The following is a 21,323-nucleotide window of genomic DNA, read 5'->3' as shown; positions in this document are numbered from 1 at the left end:
TATTGGTCGGTTATATATATATATATATAATTATATATAACTAACTAACCGACCAACTCCCTTAATGAATTGACTACATTTGTTGCACACTTGAAACAAAATGTCTTCAAAAGTATGTAGAAGGCGGTTACATTTATTTCCATTCCAATAAATTCACAATGCTGCTTTCATTTCTTTGTTCCTACTATTTAGTTTATTTTCTTGAACTCCTATTTCTTATCCTGGACTGCCACCTACTGGATAGAAAAGGCAACAACCTAGTGATTATGTGAATAAAAATCTACACGTTTGAATGGCCAAAAAAAGGATAAATCATAGGTGGTATTCCACACATTACCTTGGTGTTAGGGAAGCCTACTCTGCACATGTCATTGACAGTGAGTGGTAACTTTAGTCATTTACATTTATCATGCTAAAAATCTGACTCCAGGCACTATGCTGATGCCTGACCCGAAGGGAAAATTATAATAAAAGAGACACGTTGATATTTAAAGTCTATAATGTTGGTTAAGCTGTTCATTGATACTCATCTGCCAAACTTGTTTTTAAGATTTGTTCATAGTAAAAATGGATGCATGCAATTCATTTAGATTAATTAATCACAGAGTATGTAATTAATTAGATTACATTTTTAATCGATTGACAGCCCTAATATATATATATATATATATATATATATATACATACACACACACACACAAAATATATGTACACACACACACACACACACACACAGACACACATATACAATTTTCATATTTTACGTCAATATTTCTATAGCACAGTAAATGATCATACATAGCAAACATGCATGTAGTCATACGCCCCACACCAGTTGTCAGATATTTACATTGACATCTTTAATTAAAATAGGTATAAAAAAGAGGGGTCTAGATCAAAGTATTTTCTATGTTGAGTTAAAATGTCCCATGACCATATAAAAATGCAATTCACTGAACATACTTGCTGCTGGGTCTGTTGCTCCTCAATAAACTGAGAGTTGGCAGTATGCAGCTCCCGATCCAGAGGAGTGTACTTGTCATCTCCAGGTTGCCAGATTGGGCCCTGGGAACCGCTACCACCAACTAAAGTCTTTGTAAAAATAGACAAGACAAAAATAGTTGGGATATTTTCAAACCATGTTTTTTGGCATATATAAACATAATTAAATTATTCATACATTGTCACAAAACAACCAAATTTAATCTCTTTGCAGATTCTCTTCATTATTCGATTTTTCATACTCATCACATGCGCTTCAAAGAGCCTGTCACTGTGCTTGGTTTATGAACCCATTTCTTTCTTTTACCATAACACCATCTAGCTGTTTATAAGGCTGGGATAGTTTATCTGGCGTTGGTTTTGGTACAGTGTGTTAACCTCTGTAGCACAATACATATATAGACAACAGTAGACATGACACATATTATTGCTATAGAAACATACACCATATAGACAACATAGGTAGGTGGATGGAAGACAGCAGTAAGTGAGCAGAGGACTACAGTGAGGAGTCCAGCGGCGCTTACTTGATGAAAGGAGCTGGAAGAGGCATGCAGTATGTAAAATAGTGGAGGTATTTGCTCACTTTACAGTCTAGTGAGTGGTTTGCCTATGATTTTGACAATATGTTGCCATTTTCCTGTGTTTGATTGTCTGTGCTGCTGTATCATATCATAATAAGATGTTATGATGGATAATAGAGTGACTATGGGTCATTCCGTGTGAAATCACCCAATTTCAGTGCAATTTGGCAGGTGACCCTCTCCGAAAAAATCTGAAAAAAATCACTGGTGTTTGTAGACCAAATCCATGCATAGATCTTAAATAGTATATCTGTATAACTAATCGTTGCAAAACTACAGCCCTTTGAAACTTCAAGTCATTTTAAGCATTGTGGTGAACAATCCTTTTTGTTCAACTTCCAGCATTATTGGCTCTTTTGGTATTTCACACACATTAGTGAAACTATGTGAATAGAAGTACATTTTCCTGTTGAATTAAAAAAATCCAATCGGATCAGACGTATCTTGTATACTTTCCCCTCTGCAAAGCTCTGAAAATGGCTATACATTCATAATGTGAAAAGACATCATCACCTTTGAGGGCTTCTCATTCAAAAAGTATGTGACACAAATTCATCAGATTTTTTTCCTACACATATATGTATTATAAGGTCCTGTCCATGCATTAACTTTGGTTGTTATCATTTTCATATTTTCAGAGCATTTTTTTAAAATTGGGCTTGATTTTCAAAAAGCCTGTTTTCATCTTCTCATTTCACCACGTGGACAGTTAACAGGATTTTTTTTAATTTTACCATATATCATTCTGTATGTGAGGATCATCTGCCCAAAATTTGGGCTTGTTGCTGAGTTTCTTCATTGAGATAAGATTTTTTTTAAATATTGTCTATAAATCCACTGAATTTGTACTGGATCTGCAGTACCACTTTGCACCACATGTGGTGCTCTTTTAATACAATGGAAGTCAATGGAAGAGTAAGAGAGTCACTTGTTTGCTGCACATATCCAATCTAAACACACAGTTTATGGTTCATATGGTTCATGTCCTTATAATCCATACATGAGTGGGAAAAAAATCTGATGAATTTGTGTCACATACTTTTTGAATGACAAGCCCTCAAAGGTGGTGATGTTTTTTCACATAATGAATTTATAGCCATTTTCAGAGCTTTGCAGAGGGGGAATTACACAAGATACACCTGATTTGATTGGATTGTGAAAATGTACTTCTATTCACATAGTTTCACTAATGTGTGTGAAATACTAAAAGAGCCAATAATGTTGGAAGTTGAACAAAAAGGATTGTTCACCACGATGCTTAAAATGACTTGAAACTTCAAAGGGCTGTAGTTTTGGAACCATTAGTGATACAGATATACTATTTAAGATGTATGCATAGGTTTGGTCTACAAACACCTGTGATTTTTTTCAGATTTTTTGGGAGAGGGTGACCTGCCAGCCACTGGGTGATTTGACACGGAATGACCCCTATGAGTAGAAGATGAGATCAAGTTATGTTATTGATTGGCTAGATGCAGGAGTAGTCATGTGCTGCTAGGTTCACTTTAGCTAGTGATTATATTATTCCCTAAATATTTAGAACAACTTGTCTGATCCACCGTCACTCAAACTAATTTCTCTTTAATTTTGCAATTTGCTTTCTGAAATGCTAATTTTGTGCGACCCTTCTGGGACACCGTACAAATGAGCTAATTAGTGAAAACACCTGTGTCAAGTGCAAAAAAAAATGCATCTTGTCCAAATCTATTGCAGAAAGCAGATGTTTTTACAATAATTAGGTTTTTTAATCTATACAAGATGTTTCCAAACAAATTTCACATTTTGGTTTACAACATCTTTAAAATTCTAGCATCCAGGTAAGATGCATCGAAGATATAAAGGCCTGGCAAGCACTCTGAACATGAACCTTCTCTGTTGCAGCCTAACTCACTGACAGGTGGAAAAGTCACATACTTCTTCCAACTCATTAAACCACCTCATCCTAACGCCTCAGCTACTAAATCAGCTAATTATTAATATGACTTGTGTTAAGTAAGTAAGTAAGTAGGTAAGTAAGTAGGTAAGTAAGTATGTATCTATCTATCTATCTATCTATCTATCTATCTAAATGGGGAACTCATCTCATCATCATTAGCTGTGTTTCCATTCAGCTCTATGTGCCATACAACCACAGGTGGCACTGTGGTAACTCTATATAAAACATATTGATCTCAATGGGGCATTTTGCTCATGTTCAGGGTGGAAAATAAAAATGAAAGATGTGTTTAAGACAAGTCAAATTGGTGTTTTTAAAAAGAAGGGATCATGGAGAATAAAGAAAAATAAAATAAAAAATAAAACAAATCTTTGTATATTCCCACAAGGTGTTTGGGTGCTCTGAAAATGAGAACCAAAATGATTTTTCAGACTTAGTACGGTGTCTTGTGTAATTCCGCTGGATTTTCTTGTAAAAATTGATTTTTTTGCATATTTTGCTAGTATAGAGTCTAAGGAACAAGATTTTTTTTGTCTTCAAATTTTCACGATCCATTTTCACACTTAGATGACATCATCATTTATATAATGCATAATTAAGACTGGGACTACTATCACTTGGGGGTCAAATGTGAGAAAACACTGGCAAAGAGGGTATTCTGCCTAATTTTTGGGTGCTGATTCTGAATATCATATTTACTTAGCTGATTTTTTAGTTTTAAACCTGCTAATTAGCATTTGCGGCCTAAAACTGGCCTCCATAGGCAACATAGAATGGGTGAATAGGGTAAAAAATGTAACTCTTTGATATTCTTATGAAACTTTACTAGTTGATTATTTATGTAGAGACAATATTTTTTTGCATTACAAGTTTTCTGAAAATATATGTTTATGCATGTAATTTAACAATATATCATTAATTATGCGCTAATTTGCATACATTTCAATTACAGACATCTGAATATTGGATAGTTAACATTGAATGAAGTGACGTTCAGGTTTGCCTTCAGAACTTTTTCTGGATTCAGAGCCTGAAAAGAATGGCTTGTTCAGTCCTAGGTTATGCTGATTTCAGTCGTCCCTTTATCTTAGAGACGGATGCATGGATTGGAGGCAGTTCTGTCACAGGAGAAGGATGGGTTACAGCGACCAATAGCCTTTGCTAGCCGGGGCTTGCGGCCAAGTGAGAGGAACATGTCAAATTATAGTGCCATGAAACTCAAACTCCTTGCAGTCAAGTGGGCAATCACAGAAAAAAATGGCAAGTATCTCCTGGGCAACACGTTCACCATGTACACTGACAACAATCCCCTCCAATACCTGCAGTCAGCGAAACTGGGCACTCTGGATTATTGCTGGGTTTCTCAGCTTGCCCTCTTTATTTCATCAAATATCATCCTGGGACAGCTAATTGCAATGGCGATACCCTTTCTAGGTTTCCCAGAAGCCCCACTAACACTTTGCGATCTGTGTCACACGGCCTGGACGTTCCCCTGCCGCTTGCCATAGCCAACATGCAAGCCTCGAGTGCACCTATCCAAGACTCTTGGATGACAGAATCTTGTATGGTGGACACCATCCCTGGTCGAACCAAAAGAGACCTGAAAGTCCTACAAGGGACTGATCCCTGTATTTCCAGATACCTGTGGTTTTGGTGACCGGGACGACCACATACCCGTTAAGACAAGTGGAGTGAACCAAGGGAAGTCCGCAGTTGATAAAGCAGTGGTCCCAGATACAGGAAGTGGGTGGGACCTTGTACCGAGCGATCTAGGCTCCTCCTTCTAGGGATCCAGTGCTGCAGCTTTTACTGCCAAAGGTGTTGCGAGTCGAAGTGCTCACTAGCCTACACAACAACCACGGCCATCTGGGGGTGGACAGGACCACAGATTTGATATGACAGAGGTGCTACTGGCCCCAGATGTGGCATGAGGTGCAAAAGTGGTGTTCTGAGTGTGAGCACTGTGCTTGCTAAAGCAAGACAACCCATTTCTTGGGAAATATGTTAGCCACTAAGCCTTTGTAGATAATCTCCATTGACTTTACTCTCTTGGATTGAGCATAGGACAAGAGAATGTTCTGGTTATCACAAATGTTTTCTCAAAGCTTACCCAGGCCTTTCCCACCCCTGATCAGAGAGCTTCCACCGTATCTAAGATTCTAACTGAGAGATGGTTCTATGTGTATGGCGTGCCAAGGAGAATCCACTCTGATCAGGGGCGCAGCTTTGAGGGGGAGCTGTTGAAGCACCTGTGTGACACCTACATCATAACAAAGACTAGAACCGCCACTTATCCTCCAGAGGGGAATGGTCAATGTGAACGTTTCAACAGGACACTTCATGACTTGGTCAGGACCTTACCCCCTGAAAAGAAGTGTAAATGGCCCCAGTTGCTCCCTCAGCTCGTTTCGACCCACCAGGGTCATCATTAGGCCTGATAAAGACCCTGGTGGGTCGAAATGTTGCGTTATGTTTTTAGCTCAATAAATGTAGTTCTTCTGGGAGATTGCAGTGTGTGGTCCTGACACTGCACCCATATTACCACCTGGCACTCTAGTCTTTCAAGTGGGCAGTGGTAGTGTAGTGGTTAAGGAGCTAGGCTAGCGTGCAGTAGCCTGAAAGCTGTCTGTTCAATTCCCGGCTTTCACTGTTGTGCCCTTGAGCAAGGCACTTAACCCCAAGTTGCTCCGGGGACAATGTGATCCCTTGTAATATAGCTGACATACAGTATGTAAGTGACTTTGGTCAAGTAGTGTCTGCTAAATATAATGTACATGTAAACTCTTTTGCAAGAACCATTTTCACGGTCGCCACAAAATCCAGGATACATGGGTGTCTACCAAGTATTAAATTGTGGAGTGTCTTGATGGAATTGGCACACACTATAAGATCAGGCTGTATGGGGAAAAGGGCCCCCTTAAGACGTTCCACTCATAATACTGCCGGACCGCATTCAATCCCCTTCCACCTCCCACAGTCTGTTTCACATGAGTATTTAGCAGAAGTAAATATTCTCCCCGTCCCCTTCAGGCCTTGGCAGATAGGTATGCTACAAGGATGGTGAACTTTAAAGCCAGGTGTGTACTGTATGCAGAAAGGCTGACCTGCAGCGCTGGCGCACACGCCCACCCGTGGGTGGTGATCATATACGTAGCTTCCTCTCTGGGAGAACACAGCCGGTCATTTGATATTTTTGCCGCATGGGTGTTTGTGGTTGTTGTTGTTGGAAGAACATGGCTTTATTCTTAATTCTAAGACTTCATTGCTTCTCTCAAACGCCCGGCCTGTTGGCTGTGGATAACCCGTTGCTTTTAAAGAGAGCAAATGCACATGGTTTAGTGTCTGAGCAATGTTTTCCCTTGAGTTATTTGTTTTTTGTATTAGTTCAGGCTGTGAGAGGGCCATCCGTGGTTTGTCTGTTTGTTTGTACCTTATATTCTTTTGTTTCTTAATTTTGCCTACTGTTACTCAACTACCCATGCCTATGACCCCTAGTGGTGTACTGTGTTGCCTATTTGTACTATTATAGATTATTTCTAAGACAAATTTCTCTTAAGGTAGACAATAGAATGACATGGCAGGTCAAGGAAAGCATCAAGAAAAGCAAAGATTAAGAAATCGTTTTTTGACATGGGCAACAAGGGTGGAGGTGTTTTTACACTTTTCAGACACTCAAAGTTTGAAAACTATGGATATTGTTTTAGAACCAACAACCTTTCTACATTATCTGGGGGTTTTGTGTGCAAAAAGTGGAATTAATTGTCAAAAAATTAGAAGAAAATGTGAAAATCACTTTTCGGACTAGATATAATCGCTTATTTTAAAACATACAGGAAAAAACACTAAAGATGGATTGTGAAAATTTGAAGACAAAAAAAATCTTGTTCCTTAGACTCTATATTAGCAAAATATGCAAAAAAATCAATTTTTACATGAAAATCCAGCGGGACCCTATTTTCCAAACACAGCGTACTGTACTAACTTGTGAGGTCTGCTGTTCAGACCCTGAAGGAATTTATTTTCTGTTCATTGCTTTTTGTGAGAGTGTTTCTACTTATCTCAATAAGGAACATAAATCAAGAGCCTATGTTGAGTACAAATATGTCTTCTGAAGGCCTAAACAGAGCCCAGCCGAAAAACTCCAATAAACTGGCTGTATCTTGGAAAGTATTCATCTTACATAAAAGTAATTTTAAAGTGTGTCTCCTGGTTGACATAGGTACACCTGGTAATTTTTTTAGATTTTTTTGAGTGCGTGGGACCTGGTTGAATTAACGTGGAATGACCCTATAAGAAGCCTAGTGATAACAGTACAGTGGATTTTCATGCACTGCAATAAAAAGTAGAAGAAGCCACAGAATAACAATACAGTGCATGGCTTTGCATGCACTGTAATAAAAGGGGAAATATCTAGGGGGGTGAGTCCTTTTTATAGGCACTGTATGTGAAAAATTGCCAGAGTTTTTCTTCACCGGGAAGGCTACACCTGGCACGTAACTGAAGCATTCCATTCGTGAAGCTTAAAGATAGTCCTAGCCTCTGTTCGAAACGGAAGGCAGCGACTCGGAATGGAAGAGACTTAGAAGACTGGTTTAATTTTTTCAAACGTGCGTGTCAGCTGTGTTACCTGTCCATTTCAATTTCGGTGCCCATGTTAACAGGTTAGAGCGTGCACATTGCCTGTGCCTGTGTACGTCTCACACGCATGCATACTAAAAATAAGACCGGCGCCTATTTTTCACGCAACACGCGAGTGTGTTGGAAGTGTTGCCCTTCAAAAGAGACAGTAAAGAGATGTTTTAATAGGCAGACTGGCTGCAGCAGCGGTGCATCAGAGACGTCACAGAAAAGACACGCAATGCACATGCCACATCGGCGGTCTGAACCAGCCCTAATTGTTGCAGCAGACACTATGCGAACAGAGCGCTTCAGTTCATTGTTGTGACGTCAGACTACTGCATCTCGGTGAAGTTGGGGTAGATTCATCGAGTGGCATTCCAATGCACTTTTCCTTGTCGGATGTCTGTAATTTCCAACTTCCCAGTTTACTGGAATGTAGCAATAGATATTGACCAGGAAAAAAATGTAGCTAAACACCCTTTATACATACGGTCCTATAAGTCTATAAGGTTTTTCATTTCATCACAAGGTACACTGAATGAGATCAAACACTTACAAACAAATTCCTCAAATTCACAATTTCAGAGGGAAATACACCAGTGAATCTTGCATATAATGAAAATGTACATACCTGACGATTTTTCTTTTCAGTCATTGCCTGAGCCATTGGACTGGCCATATAATCTTTCATGTCCTGAAACATATCCGTAGAATTTTATCAGTAGACATACTGTAAGTTCATAAGTGCAGCAATCAAATCTTTTTTGTAAATTTAGGCTTTAAATGCAGTTGTTTATTTAGTTCCAAAGAAAATATACATCTGTATCTGTTTAACTCTGTCACCACCAGTGACTAGGTTCTCCCAGGATACCATGAAGGTACAACATGCTTGGAAATGAGATACGATAAAACTATGATCTGCTTAAGCAACATTTACTTTGAATTTTCCATCAATAGCGGTGTATACAAAAAATATTTCTTGATGATCAGATGTGTTACACTGTTACTGCCCATTTCCTTAGCAACCAGCTAATAAATGTCCCATAGCCTACATTTTATTGAGAAATTGGGAAAATGATGGGTGCACTGTGTGACAGCTATATTTCTGTAGAAAGTAATGTTGACTCGTGTTGAATACTAAAATGTTTTTAATGACAAAATTATTATTTTTCTACATGCTGTATAAACTGTAAATAAAAGCACAATGTTATGATCTGCAAATCTCAAAAGTTATTAGGAGGTATGAGGAGGAAACCATATATAGACATGACCCATAAACTCCACTGTCTTCCCTAGACCCGAGTTCATTTAAGATGAAGTGAAAACTGTCCTGTGATCAGACCAATCAAAATTTTAAATACTTTTTGAAAATTATGGACCAAAACAAAATAATAAACTTCCCACGATATGACTTACATATAGCCTACATAGCCTAGCCTATTTGTTACCGTTCATCGTGGCATTTGCTGAGAAACATAGTTTGCAACAACACACGTTGAACTTGAATCAAACATTCTTTAGAACACAGCTGATCCGCCTGCTTTCACTTTTGAATGAAGTTCCAGTTCTTGCGTAGTGATATGAAATACCTAAAGTAGAAGCACAAACTCCGTTGCCATTGACAGCGGTAATTATATGTTTGCAGCGGTAATTACATGAAAATATTTTACCGTAGAACTTTGGGAAAGCCCATTCAAGTTAATGGAGCGTTCTACTTGCCTTGTGAAGAGCCGTGTAATAAAGAATAATACAACATTTAGAAAACATATTTTTTAGGGCAGGCCTAGAATATTTCAGGAAAACAGTGCCAAACTGCATTCTTCACATGACAACGCATGGCTCCATAGTGGAAGAGTCCAGGTGTTAAAATGACTAGCCATTAATAGTACCTACTGTACAAGCCTGTTATGATCTGGGCTTAATCTTTCCTTCCGTCATAGCATGGCATGGGAAAATTCCAGGACGACAATGCCAGGAAGGATCTACCTCAAACTGTGAAAAAGTGGATCAAGGAGAATGAAGAATCATCTCCACTGATAAATTGGGAACCACAAAGTACTGACTTAATTCCGATTGAAAGTCTTTCAGGTATGCTGAAGAAGATTTTATGCAAAGGGTGGAGTAAAAGTAACAAAAACGTAAAGGTAGTCAGCGTAATAGGAAGTATTCCTCGCACGCCGCGCATCATTCATTCATTCATCGAAACACTAACAGAAACAAACAGAAATGTCCATCTAACACAAGCGGATAGATAGAACAAGTAACTATGAATACAACAACAAAGAAGCAAAGGATTGAAAGAGTCCAAAAATACTACAAAAAAAGGATTTTAAAATGCTGAACCTTGGGGAGTTAACATCGTCACCTCAAACCAAGAAGTCTAAAAAAAAGTAATGCCTTATTTGAAATGTATGTCCGCTAAACACAGACTTTGTCAACAGATCAGCCGTACAACTAAGGAGCTTAATTAGCCTACTAGATTAATCCCATTTGGCCAGGTTTTTTTTTTATTCCCTGAGAAAAGTTTGATGGTCCCCTGAACCCTTGGACAAGATGGAGGACTTTGATGGCGAGCCTCCATTACAACCCAACGTTGAAAACACTGAAGGCGGCTAGGGGTGGCACAGTTCACAAAACCCACGGTTCAGTTCTTATCACGGTTTTAGTCACAGTTTTCAGTTCTGTACGGTTCTTGTTGTTATTTTTCCTTTAAATCTTTAATACTTCAGAAATACCATACTTCAGCATATGATGTATAGCTTAATTATCCACCATTTAGGCTACAGTATTACCTACCCGAGCTATACAAGATAGCCTCTACTGTAGGCTACCACATAACATTGACAAGCCCTGTAAATGCGCACTTTCTCTCCTGTCTCGAATTTGAACGATCCTCTAGAACGCTCCACTGAAACGGAACGTTAGATCTTTCATGTGAGGAGGACCCAACACACATTGTAATATTCTATTTTCGAGGGCTTTTAAGATCTGGGGTTATTACCTTACAGTGAAATTAATTATTATTAGCCTACTACATGTCTCCACTGCATACATGAGAGTTTGTCAGAGTCGTGCCACTGGAGGAGGGGTCGCTCATAAAGCCTCCTACTCCCCTTAACATAATAAGTAAGTGCATGCTGAACAGATGCCTTTAGACCCCTCTTGAAAGACCCAAAACTATCACAGGGGCAGAGAGCACTGGGCAACTCATTCCACCAACAAGGAACCACTGAGTAAAAGAGTCTTGAATTTGATCTAGCGTTTATGGCTGGTCGACACAACAGATGCTCATCAGAAGACCGCAGTGGGCAGTTGGGGATACATCTGAAGTACTCTTTTGGTCTCTGCATTTATCCCAATCCGTGAATTAGTGAAACACACTCAGCACACAGTGTACACACAGTGAGGTGAAGCACACTCTAATCCCGGCGCATTGAGCTGCCTGTAACAACAGCGGCACTCGGGGAGCAGTGAGGGGTTAGGTGCCTTGCTCAAGGGCAATTCAGCCGCTTCCTACTGGTCGGGGTTCGAACCGGCAACCCTCCGGTTCCAAGTCTGAAGCGCTAACCAGTAGGCCACGGTTGCCCACAATCTTGATCATTGCTTTAAGATAGCAGGGAGCAGATCCAGTCAGTGTCCTACAGGCCAAAGTGAGAGATTTAAATATATTTCTGGTCATTATAGTGAGCCAGTGGAGAGTAGTTCAGAGAGGAGTTACATGCGTCCTCTTTGGCTGATTGAAGACCAGGCGTGCTGCAGCATTCTGAATAAGTTGTAACGACCTTACTACACAAGCAGGTAGATCAGCTAACAGTGAATTACAATAGTCCAGCTTGGAGATAACCATGGCTTGTACAAGAAAATCTTGTGTCAGATAAGGTCTGATAAACCGACATGATTTTGCAATTGAGGCTACATGCTCAGAGAAGTTAAGTCGGTCATCAATTACGACGATAGCATACCCAATTAATTAACTATAAATATAGTGACGGTGTGGGTCACTCTGTCAAACTTTGTTTGTATATTATATATATATATATATATATATATATATATATATATATATATATATATATATATATATATATATATATGTATATTTAAATTATTTGTAATAGATAGCCCATAGTATTATATAATATTCCTATATTGTGAACAGGATTAACAATATTTAACTGAACTTACTTTTAAATATTTTATATTTCTGTTTATTCTACATATTTAAAACAAAGTTGTTATTGTCTTTTATTTCACCTCCCCACATACCTAAACTGGTCCAAACCTATAATTTTATTAAATTACTACGGACAAATAAGTTACACACTGTACATATTAAAGTTGTTCATCTTGAGGAGTTACACACACCTACCAAATTTTGTGCATGTAGGTTAAACATATAAATTAGACTGGTAAGACAGAAGTTGGACAGAAGGAAAAGGGATAATGCCTCTCTTTTTTTATCAATCAATCGAGAGACAGGGTATGGGTACGGGAAATGACCTCGGGTCGGACTTGAACATTCTGCTGCATTATGGTTCCCCTCTGAGATTTCCCCTCTCCTCTGTGCAGCCACATTACTAATAGTAGTTAACAATTCATCAAGAAACCAACAATGATTTTTTTTTATTACAATCATAATAGATGCCATTAATGAATGTCTTATCTACTCTTCACTCTAAGATTGCATTACACTGACCTTGACTGTCTGTCTGGTGCTTGTGATGAATGCCTTACGTTTTCCAAGTTCTACAGCATCTAAGTTAAACTTCTTTGGGTTGGACTCAACGATACCTGCACAAAATGTTAAGGCCAAAATACATCATCTGTATCAACATATATTTTATCCACTGGAATGGGCAGAATAGAAGGTTTACAGATGACTGAGAAATTTGTACTGTATTAAAGGATACTGATAGTCTCATCCAGGTCCTCCAGGTCCCACTCAATGGATCTCAGGCTGTTCCTCAATTCATTGGTTGTCCAGTCTACCTCCTCTGTGGAGGAGCTACCAGGGTTTTGAAGTAGCTCACTCCACCTTTGGTGCAGACTTTGAGCAGTGTTCACGGCCTTCTGTACCTCCCTGCAGAAAAAAAAGACACACTAGAAGCTAACTTGATCAGTAGTTAAGACTTGAAAATTATCTGATGTGTAATATAATAACCCAGAGCCATCTCCCAAAAGTCAATACCATTTGGATATTTATACACTACATGAAATGTATACAATGAAATGTAAACAGTCCATGAACCATCAAGTTGAAGACTAAGAGCTGTTTTATTGGCAAAGGAGGCTTTTAATACAGTGGTATAATTAGGCTATAAAAGTGTTCACAAATTTATTGACATCTGTGTTAGTAAGCACTTCACCAAGATAACCCATTCCCTGACACTAGGGCTGGGACAACGCGTCGACGTAATCGATGACATCGACGCAAAAAATACGTCGACGCAAAATATTAGCGTCGATTCGTCAAGCATAACGTGTGCTGCTAAATATTTTTAATCTTACACCTTCAGTGTTTTCCATACGTTGACTAATCTGTGGCTGGGCACCACGAAATCAAAACCGGCCACCACACGTTGATGTTCTATGTTGTAGGCCTACTGTTTAAATTAAAGATAAGATAAAATAATTTCATTGAGCTGCACTTTTTACTCACACAGCCTTTCGTCGCCCCGCCCGCTCTCTATCGTAACGAGCCCGCTGCTCCTCCTCTGCATGTGCATTTAACAAAATATTCACGATTGTTGTTGCCACATAGAAGCACTGCAGAACACAGTGGGCTAAATTGCTATTAAATCCGCTTAGCATCGTGACCATGCTGCGCAAATTTGATCAAAACTGCTGCATTAAAGTTAAAGTAAACTCTGCTAAGGTCTTATCACAACGTAGTACATTGAGGAGACTACTAAGTTAAGTTACAGTATGCAATCAAGCAGTATCTCAAAGCTAACGTTAGAATACTGTTTGGATGTCAAGTTTAGCATGCTTACTTGCAGCTGCTTGTATTCGTTATTCATGCAGGGCTTATTTTATTGACTCTGAATGTTTGCAAAATCCCGATGTAAATGGAAAAGTGTTTTCCAAGACTCAAAAGTGCTTGTCCAAAGGAGAAGTACTAACCGTTATTTGAACTAACTACTTATGAATTGCATCCACATATCAGCAGCCTTTTAACTGTGGTAATGTTAAAGGAATTATCTGGAGTAAAATGCACTTTAGATCGATTTCCGGATGATTGGGGGTACATACATTGAGTTGACATCAAAATTATGTCATTTGGATGTGTTTTGAGAAAGTTCGATTGTACCGTTTTCAGTCACAACTCGTAGCCTGGAAGTGAGCGGGGCATTTCAATTGCGCCGCTACAAAACGCTATTTTTATACCTCTTCTACAGTTCCAAACAACATAACACTTACGTGGTAGTGAGTAGAGGGTCCCTAAAGCCAAACCGAAGTATCCCGAGGTCTTTATGTGGTCAAATAGAGAGTCCAGAATGAATTTCATCAAGCCAGTACCTTTCCGGAAATGTTGCCATCTTTGCCGCCACCTTCAGGGGAAAGTCCGTAGGAGTCTTATTGCTGTGTAACACGCTCTGGAAATTCACAATTTCGTCGCCGTTTAAAAAAAAAAAAAACATAGTCCAGTCCATACAACTTCATTTCAATTTCGAAAGAAATACTGGACTATGTTTTTTTTTTTTTTTTTTTTTTAAACGGCGACGAAATTGTGAATTTCCAGAGCGTGTTACAACACACTCAGCAATAAGACTCCTACGGACTCAACGTATGTACCCCCAATCATCCGGAAATCGATCTAAAGTGCATTTTACTCCTTTATAATTCCTTTAATTGCAAGGATTCCCACACGAACGTCTTAAAATGACAGGCACTCAATTAGACACTGCAAACTTTATTGAATGCTACCTCTGACTAAGAATGCATTACTTTGCACTTGTATAGTCTTTTATTTTGTAATCTTAAAAGCAATAAACGTATATTGCAATGTTAAAGAATTCATGTTTTTTCATTCAGATATGTAAATAAACATGTATAAGTTGCTATTAGTGAATTAATGTGGAGATAATCGATAATCGAATCGAAATCGAATCGAACTGAAAAAATTAATCGTTAGATTAATCGATGCATCGAAAAAATAATCGCTAGATTAATCGTTTAAAAAATAATCGTTTATCCCAGCCCTAAATGACACAAAAGATGATGATTTAAAAGCATGATTATCACACAGATTGTACTGGTCACGCTAAAATGTGCCATTTTATCACACACAACACAATGCCACGTGTAACTGGCAAGCTGACGGCAGGGATATCCACCAGAGTAGTTGCCTGTGAACTGAATGTATAGGTGAAGTGCTAACTAATACAGATTTCACCACTTTTGTTAACAAAATTAACCTTTGTGTGCATAGTCTCTAGATCTTTTACTTCAACTCTAAATAGCCTAGGAGTGAAATCTAGTGTGTCGTTTTTGTTTAGTATAGTTCAAGTTCAAGTTTATTGTCATGTACTCATCAAAGGATTTATCAGTAATGAAGTTTCTTGTGATCAAAAGCCAGCTCAATTTTACAGAATAAATTAAATAGTAGTAATAAAAAAAATAATTGTGTGTGTGTCTGTGTGTGTGTGCGCGTGTGTGTGTGTGTGTGTGTGTGTGTGGGGGGGGGGGGGTATGGTGTGTGTGTGTGTGTGTGGTTGGGGGATGTTCCCCTAAATGGTAGTACTCCATCACGTTCAAAATGTATTAGGAGTGAATGATGAACTGAAGCTTCACCTTTAAACTTGTAGAAAATGTCGTAATAGCGACGTTTTTAAAAAGATTTCTAGGCTAAAAAACTTCATGAGACTGGCTAACGACATACGCCTGAACAAGTGAAATACAGGTGGAAGACCCTTAAGACGTTGTATTATTCAACCAAAAGAAGGAATTCCACCAGCAGAGATTTACGTCATGACTTTGGGAGCCTATTTGTGGGATGCGTCGCTGACTTATTCGGAATAATGTTGATTGCTATGTAAACAGGAATATGCTCAAAACGTGACATTCTACTTGCATGTAAACAGGTTAAACGGAATATTGACATAAACGGCACTAATGTCCTGAAACACTGACTAAGACTATCTTAAGATGCATTATTGTTGATGAAAAAATACAAGACTAAAATGTTCTGCATGAAATAAAAACTAAGATAAAATCTCTCTTCATTTTCGTCTACAAAATGAGAACACAGAATATGCTGTTACGTTTTACGTTTTCAGAATATTCCGAATGAGTTCATGCACAGCAGCTTTCCTGTAGGCTAGTCTGCCAGAGCCAGAGTAGTCTATGTGCTGTTGTTGCAACCCTGTGGCTGCAACATGAAACTACATGGAACAAGAACACCAGAGATTTCTGCCAGAGTTAGCAAGCTAACTACCTAAGCTTTATCCCACTATGCTACATACCCAGAAGTTGAAGCTTCTCTCATACAAATTAACATCCCCCAGAATGTCCTTACGAAAATGTTCAGCAAGTAATGTCAACTATTTAACTAGCTACACTGCAAAGTTTGCTAGCAAGTAAGCTAATATCAGAGAATGTATAATAAGGGGAGAACCTCCACTCTCGGGAAACTTCCGGTTTCCACATGAGGGCGCTCACGAATAAGTGCAGAATGAATGGAGGCCTATGGAGCTGTACCCCTCAAATCCACTTTTCTCGGGATATAATTTTTTGCCCAGAAATTCGTATGTTGCAGTCGAAAGAGGGGGCAGAGAAAATACAAACCGCTGAGTATTATATTTTTTGAGTCACTTATTTGTTCTAAAAAGCCTTTCAAAGCCTGTCAATGACGTCATTCATTAGCAGAAAGCTAGTGTGTTGTGGGCAACAACGACCCAACCTGTAAGAAATCGAAAGGACGTGACTTGACTCGTTCATTCAACTTTTGACCTATAATCCATATTGAGCTTGCAGAAACCACAATCAAATATTCAATTTCTCAACGACAACCAGGTGAAAGAGACAAATTTAGCCGTCTAACTCCATAGACCCCCATTGTTTTTGCACTTATTCGTGATCGCCCCTAGCGGAACTGCAACAGATTGCAGGTACAATGGAGTTAATAGGGAGTGATCCGGCTCTCCGTAAACAGGCTCTGCTAATATGGAAAGTTCGCTAGCAAGTTAGCTAAGATGGAGAGTTTGGGGAATGTGTTGCGTCTGGGTGCATATCGCCATCTAGTGTGGCGGAGTTAAACATTAATACTTGGGTCTACAAAGATCATGATAGTGGTCCAGTCAAATCTTTTACTGTCTATGGTCAAATCCCAGTCGAGCTATAACTGTAGCTCGACTCACCTGTGCATGTAAACATACTGACTGACAAAAAAATCAGAATGAGTAATTATAACAGACGAGTAGCCCTGTGGACACACAATATTGTTGGAAATTGAGATGTGTGAATCACTATTTGACTGAAATGGTAATCAGAAATCATGTTATTAAAAGAATTAGACTAAAATGTTTTGACTAAAACTTGACTAAGATACCTTTAGTTTTCTTTTAAATAAAACTAGACTAAAATGACGAGACTTTTAGGGCATAAAAAAAAAATTCTTGGGTTCCGGTTTCCGACCGACCATGTCAATTTATGTGCGACCCAAATTTATTTTATGAGCTTGGGGAAGAAATAACACTAAATAATACAGTAATTACAATAGGCCTAATTACCCCTTGCGTTATGTATAGGGATGAGCGTATTCTCTCTTTTACAAAGTAGCCTATGCACAGCTGTTCACGAAGACGATTGTTTTCGTCACTTACCAAGGCACTCGCAATTTTGTCCAAACACCGCAACTTTTTCGCAAATTTGACCAATCATCGTAGTTTCACCGTGAAATTTCACCTACCACAACAGTCCCTCGCGCAGAATATTGAGCCAGATGGCACACTTACTTCTGCACCTTCTGCATATGACACCAAAGACTGCCCTAACGTGTTCGTTCCTCTGCAGTTTTGATGACAATAAATAGAAGGCTAAAGTTAATGATCTGCTTACTTGCATCTCTCAACCTGGTGTTGCTTACCTACCTAGGCTATGAAAGTAAGTTAATTAAGGCCTACTTGGTTTACTGACATTTGAGTAGGCTATGCAACCCATTGGCAAACGTTTACCTGGATATGTCCTTTTAGCTTATGTCATGTTTGCTAGCTTGTAGGCTTAGTTTGAGTAGTGCTAACAAAATCATAGAAATTAATAAAAATTGCAAGACATTTACCTCTTCTATGATCCATGAATGATTTATTTCGAGTTGTTTTTTTTACATTTATTTTAACTAATGACATAGAAGACATTCCCAATTGCATCCACATATCGTAATGCACTATGCAAAAAGTGATTTATACTCGTAGCCGAACACAGTGAGATGCAAGCCTTCCAATCCACTCAGAAATGTAATTAGGCTACTCTCACGTCCTTAAAGGGGCAGGCAGTCAATTAGACGTACACCACCAATGTAATGACATTAAACAGAAGTGTAGTCAAATAGTTTACATCAATATGAAATTACTAGATACTTACTTGGCTATTAGTAATTATGCAGGCCACAGACTATGAATTATTAAAAAGATATGAACTTAATATGAATTACTATCCATCCATCCAGGCATTTTAGGTCGAAACAGTCTCAAAAAACCTCGTGAAATCCTGGAGGGACTGATTTTCTACCTATCCCTTACTGCCACTGGGGGGAAAAAAAAAAATTCCCTACCGACCCATGGCCTCAACTGACAACCAACAGGAACCAAACCTTTTTTTTTTATGCCTAGTCGACTAAAACCTGACTAACAAAAATGATGTTTGAATGACTAAATGTGACAAAGACTAAAAAGGACATTTCGTCACAAGACTAAGACTAAATTAAAAATAGGTGACAAAATTAACACTACCAACATCTATGTCCAAATTAGGATGCAAGGACTGGAAACAACCACCAATGGAGAGTGACCAGACCCAAATCGCAAGGTGAATTTGTTGTGCCCTGGATCTTATTACACTCCAGCCATGTACAGTCACATAATAGAAACATTTATGTATTCCCTTGCTTTGATTCCTCTATGCAATTACCTCCAGTATTCACACATAAGCTCATCTGGGTCTATGGTGCATTCATGGGGTCTGGGAATGAAAATCAACATAGTAGGCTGACACGCTATCAGGAGCACCATATCAGACTTGCTTAATATTTGATGCACTAGATTATAACAATGACTGGTTGTTATAGGTTACTTAATTTAAATGTCAGCAATGTAGTAAACATTGCCAATTTAAGACCCATAGCCTACAGGGAGGCCATTTTTTTGGCACTTGATTTGATCTTTAGAAAACATTACGCCAACCGTCTTACAGCCATCAAGATAATGCAATGCAGCATTGTTGTTTGTGGAAAAACTATCGTTATCTATCTTTCTAAAAACAAACTAGAAACAGACAGGGCTGATGGATAGCTTAGCACGCTAGTCATGAAAATCAGAAATTCAGTATTTTAGTCAGTTGTTAATTAGTTGTTTATAGATCAATATACTTTTAATATCGTATAATATTGTATATTTTTATATATTTTTATATATATGTGTATATTTTATGTAGGCCTTATGTAGGCCTACATAAAATACACATGTAGGCTTTATTCAGTGTTCAAATCAGTCCAGTTTATACAGGTGTATACACTAGGGTGACCAGACGTCCCCGGTTTCCGGGGACAGTCCCCGATTTCGGTGACCTGTCCCCGGCTGGAGCTGTACCCGGAAAAGTCCCCGGTTTTCACTGTGACTGACAGACCCGAAATTGGAATAAAAGAAAGAAAGAAAACACTGACCAAACGTACAGTTCAAGCCAGTCAAAGCAAGCGCTCAGCTCAGACCTCCAAGATGTTCTAGAATGCCCATATTTCTGGTAGGCTATTTCGATTGGTGGAATAGCAGCGCGGTAGAATCTTTGAAATGAAACCACTTGTGCGGGGGAATTATTAAACTATTCATCACGAACGTGCCAGCTGCTCAAGTCCAGGTTAACTAAAATTGCAGAGTACCCGTCACACAGATAGCATATCATACGCAGAGATCACGTGGACGGCCGGAATCTAAGCTTTCCAATGATATTAGCGCCAAATTGCTGTGATAAATGGTTCGCGAGAAAATTAACAATGAACTTATGTGACAACTCGGTAGGCCTACAACAAGCGGTTCCCGAGTAGTCCGGTTTTGAAATTGCCCAATTCCAGCCCGCGACCTATGTCAAAATAATAATGTAATCCGGCCCTTGAGGGTATTTTTAGACCCCTGTTGTAATGCATATCTTCTTTTTTTCAAGACAGTCTGTGCTTTACCCGGCCCGCGTCCGGCCCAAATCCGGCCCGCGACCTATGTCAAAATAATAATGTAATCCGGCCCTTGAGGGTATTTTTAATTGCGACAAACAACGATACTAGGGGTGTAACGGTTCATGTATTCGTATTGAACCGAAACGGTACGGGCGTCACGGTTCGGTGCATGAATTTACACGGAGAATACACGGTATAAAAATACATAAAACTCGTGTGCGCATTAATTAATGTAATGCGCAATTACTGTTAAGTAGCGAGAGTTACGGGAGTTCTTTAGCGACACCTAACGCTAATCTGTAGCCTCGCCTTAGCTCTGAAGCTCTGATTGGCGCCTATGTTTTTTTTGTCAGGTCGTCGGTCGAGTCCGTCAGTCATTAGCAGCACTAAGGTTAGACCCACAAGAGTTAGAGGATCCGCTGGTCTCTTTAATATCGCAAGTTTGAGAACTTCAGTTACAGTAACGTTAGTACAGGCGAAAGAGTGGTGGATAAGATACAACTGTGTGTCGGCGTTGTTCAGCAGTTGTTGGGTATGTGAGTGGAAAAAATGCTACACATATTCGAAGCCATCACCCAGATGATGTAGGCCAGGGGTTTTCAAACTTTTTGTGTGTGTGGACCACTATTTGTAATGAAGAATTTCCGCGGACCACCTCATAATACCCTTAATAAAATGTCTATTAGGGGTGTAACGGTACACAGAAGTCACGGTTCGGTTCATACTTTGGTTCGGACATCACGGTTCGGTACAATGGAGGGAAAAGCAAAACCAAAAATGCAGAAAGCAATTTTTTTTT

At 39.0% G+C, this 21,323-nt stretch overlaps 1 protein-coding gene across 2 annotated transcripts in view; it reads right to left on the bottom strand.

The window, feature by feature from the left end:
* The window catches only part of stx6 (syntaxin 6), a 41,281-nt gene that overhangs the window by 14,386 nt on the left and 5,572 nt on the right, over nt 1-21,323 (bottom strand). For both annotated transcript variants that reach the window (XM_076277796.1, XM_076277795.1), the window contains exons 2-5: nt 13,053-13,222; nt 12,839-12,933; nt 8,774-8,836; nt 964-1,092 (exon numbers count right to left, since the gene is read on the bottom strand). In XM_076277796.1, coding sequence (XP_076133911.1) covers nt 964-1,092; nt 8,774-8,836; nt 12,839-12,933; nt 13,053-13,222 — 457 coding nt within the window. The remainder of the gene's footprint in view (nt 1-963; nt 1,093-8,773; nt 8,837-12,838; nt 12,934-13,052; nt 13,223-21,323) is intronic.

Source organism: Alosa pseudoharengus, unplaced genomic scaffold (genome assembly GCF_046254945.1).
Source record: "Alosa pseudoharengus isolate Yale_2024_CS ecotype anadromous, Long Island Sound unplaced genomic scaffold, YU_APseudo_1.1 YU_APseudo_1.1_scf_11, whole genome shotgun sequence".
In the NCBI taxonomy this organism is placed as follows: domain Eukaryota; kingdom Metazoa; phylum Chordata; class Actinopteri; order Clupeiformes; family Clupeidae; genus Alosa; species Alosa pseudoharengus.
Note: the sequence above shows the minus strand (reverse complement) of the source record. Positions and strands in the feature narration are given on the sequence as shown.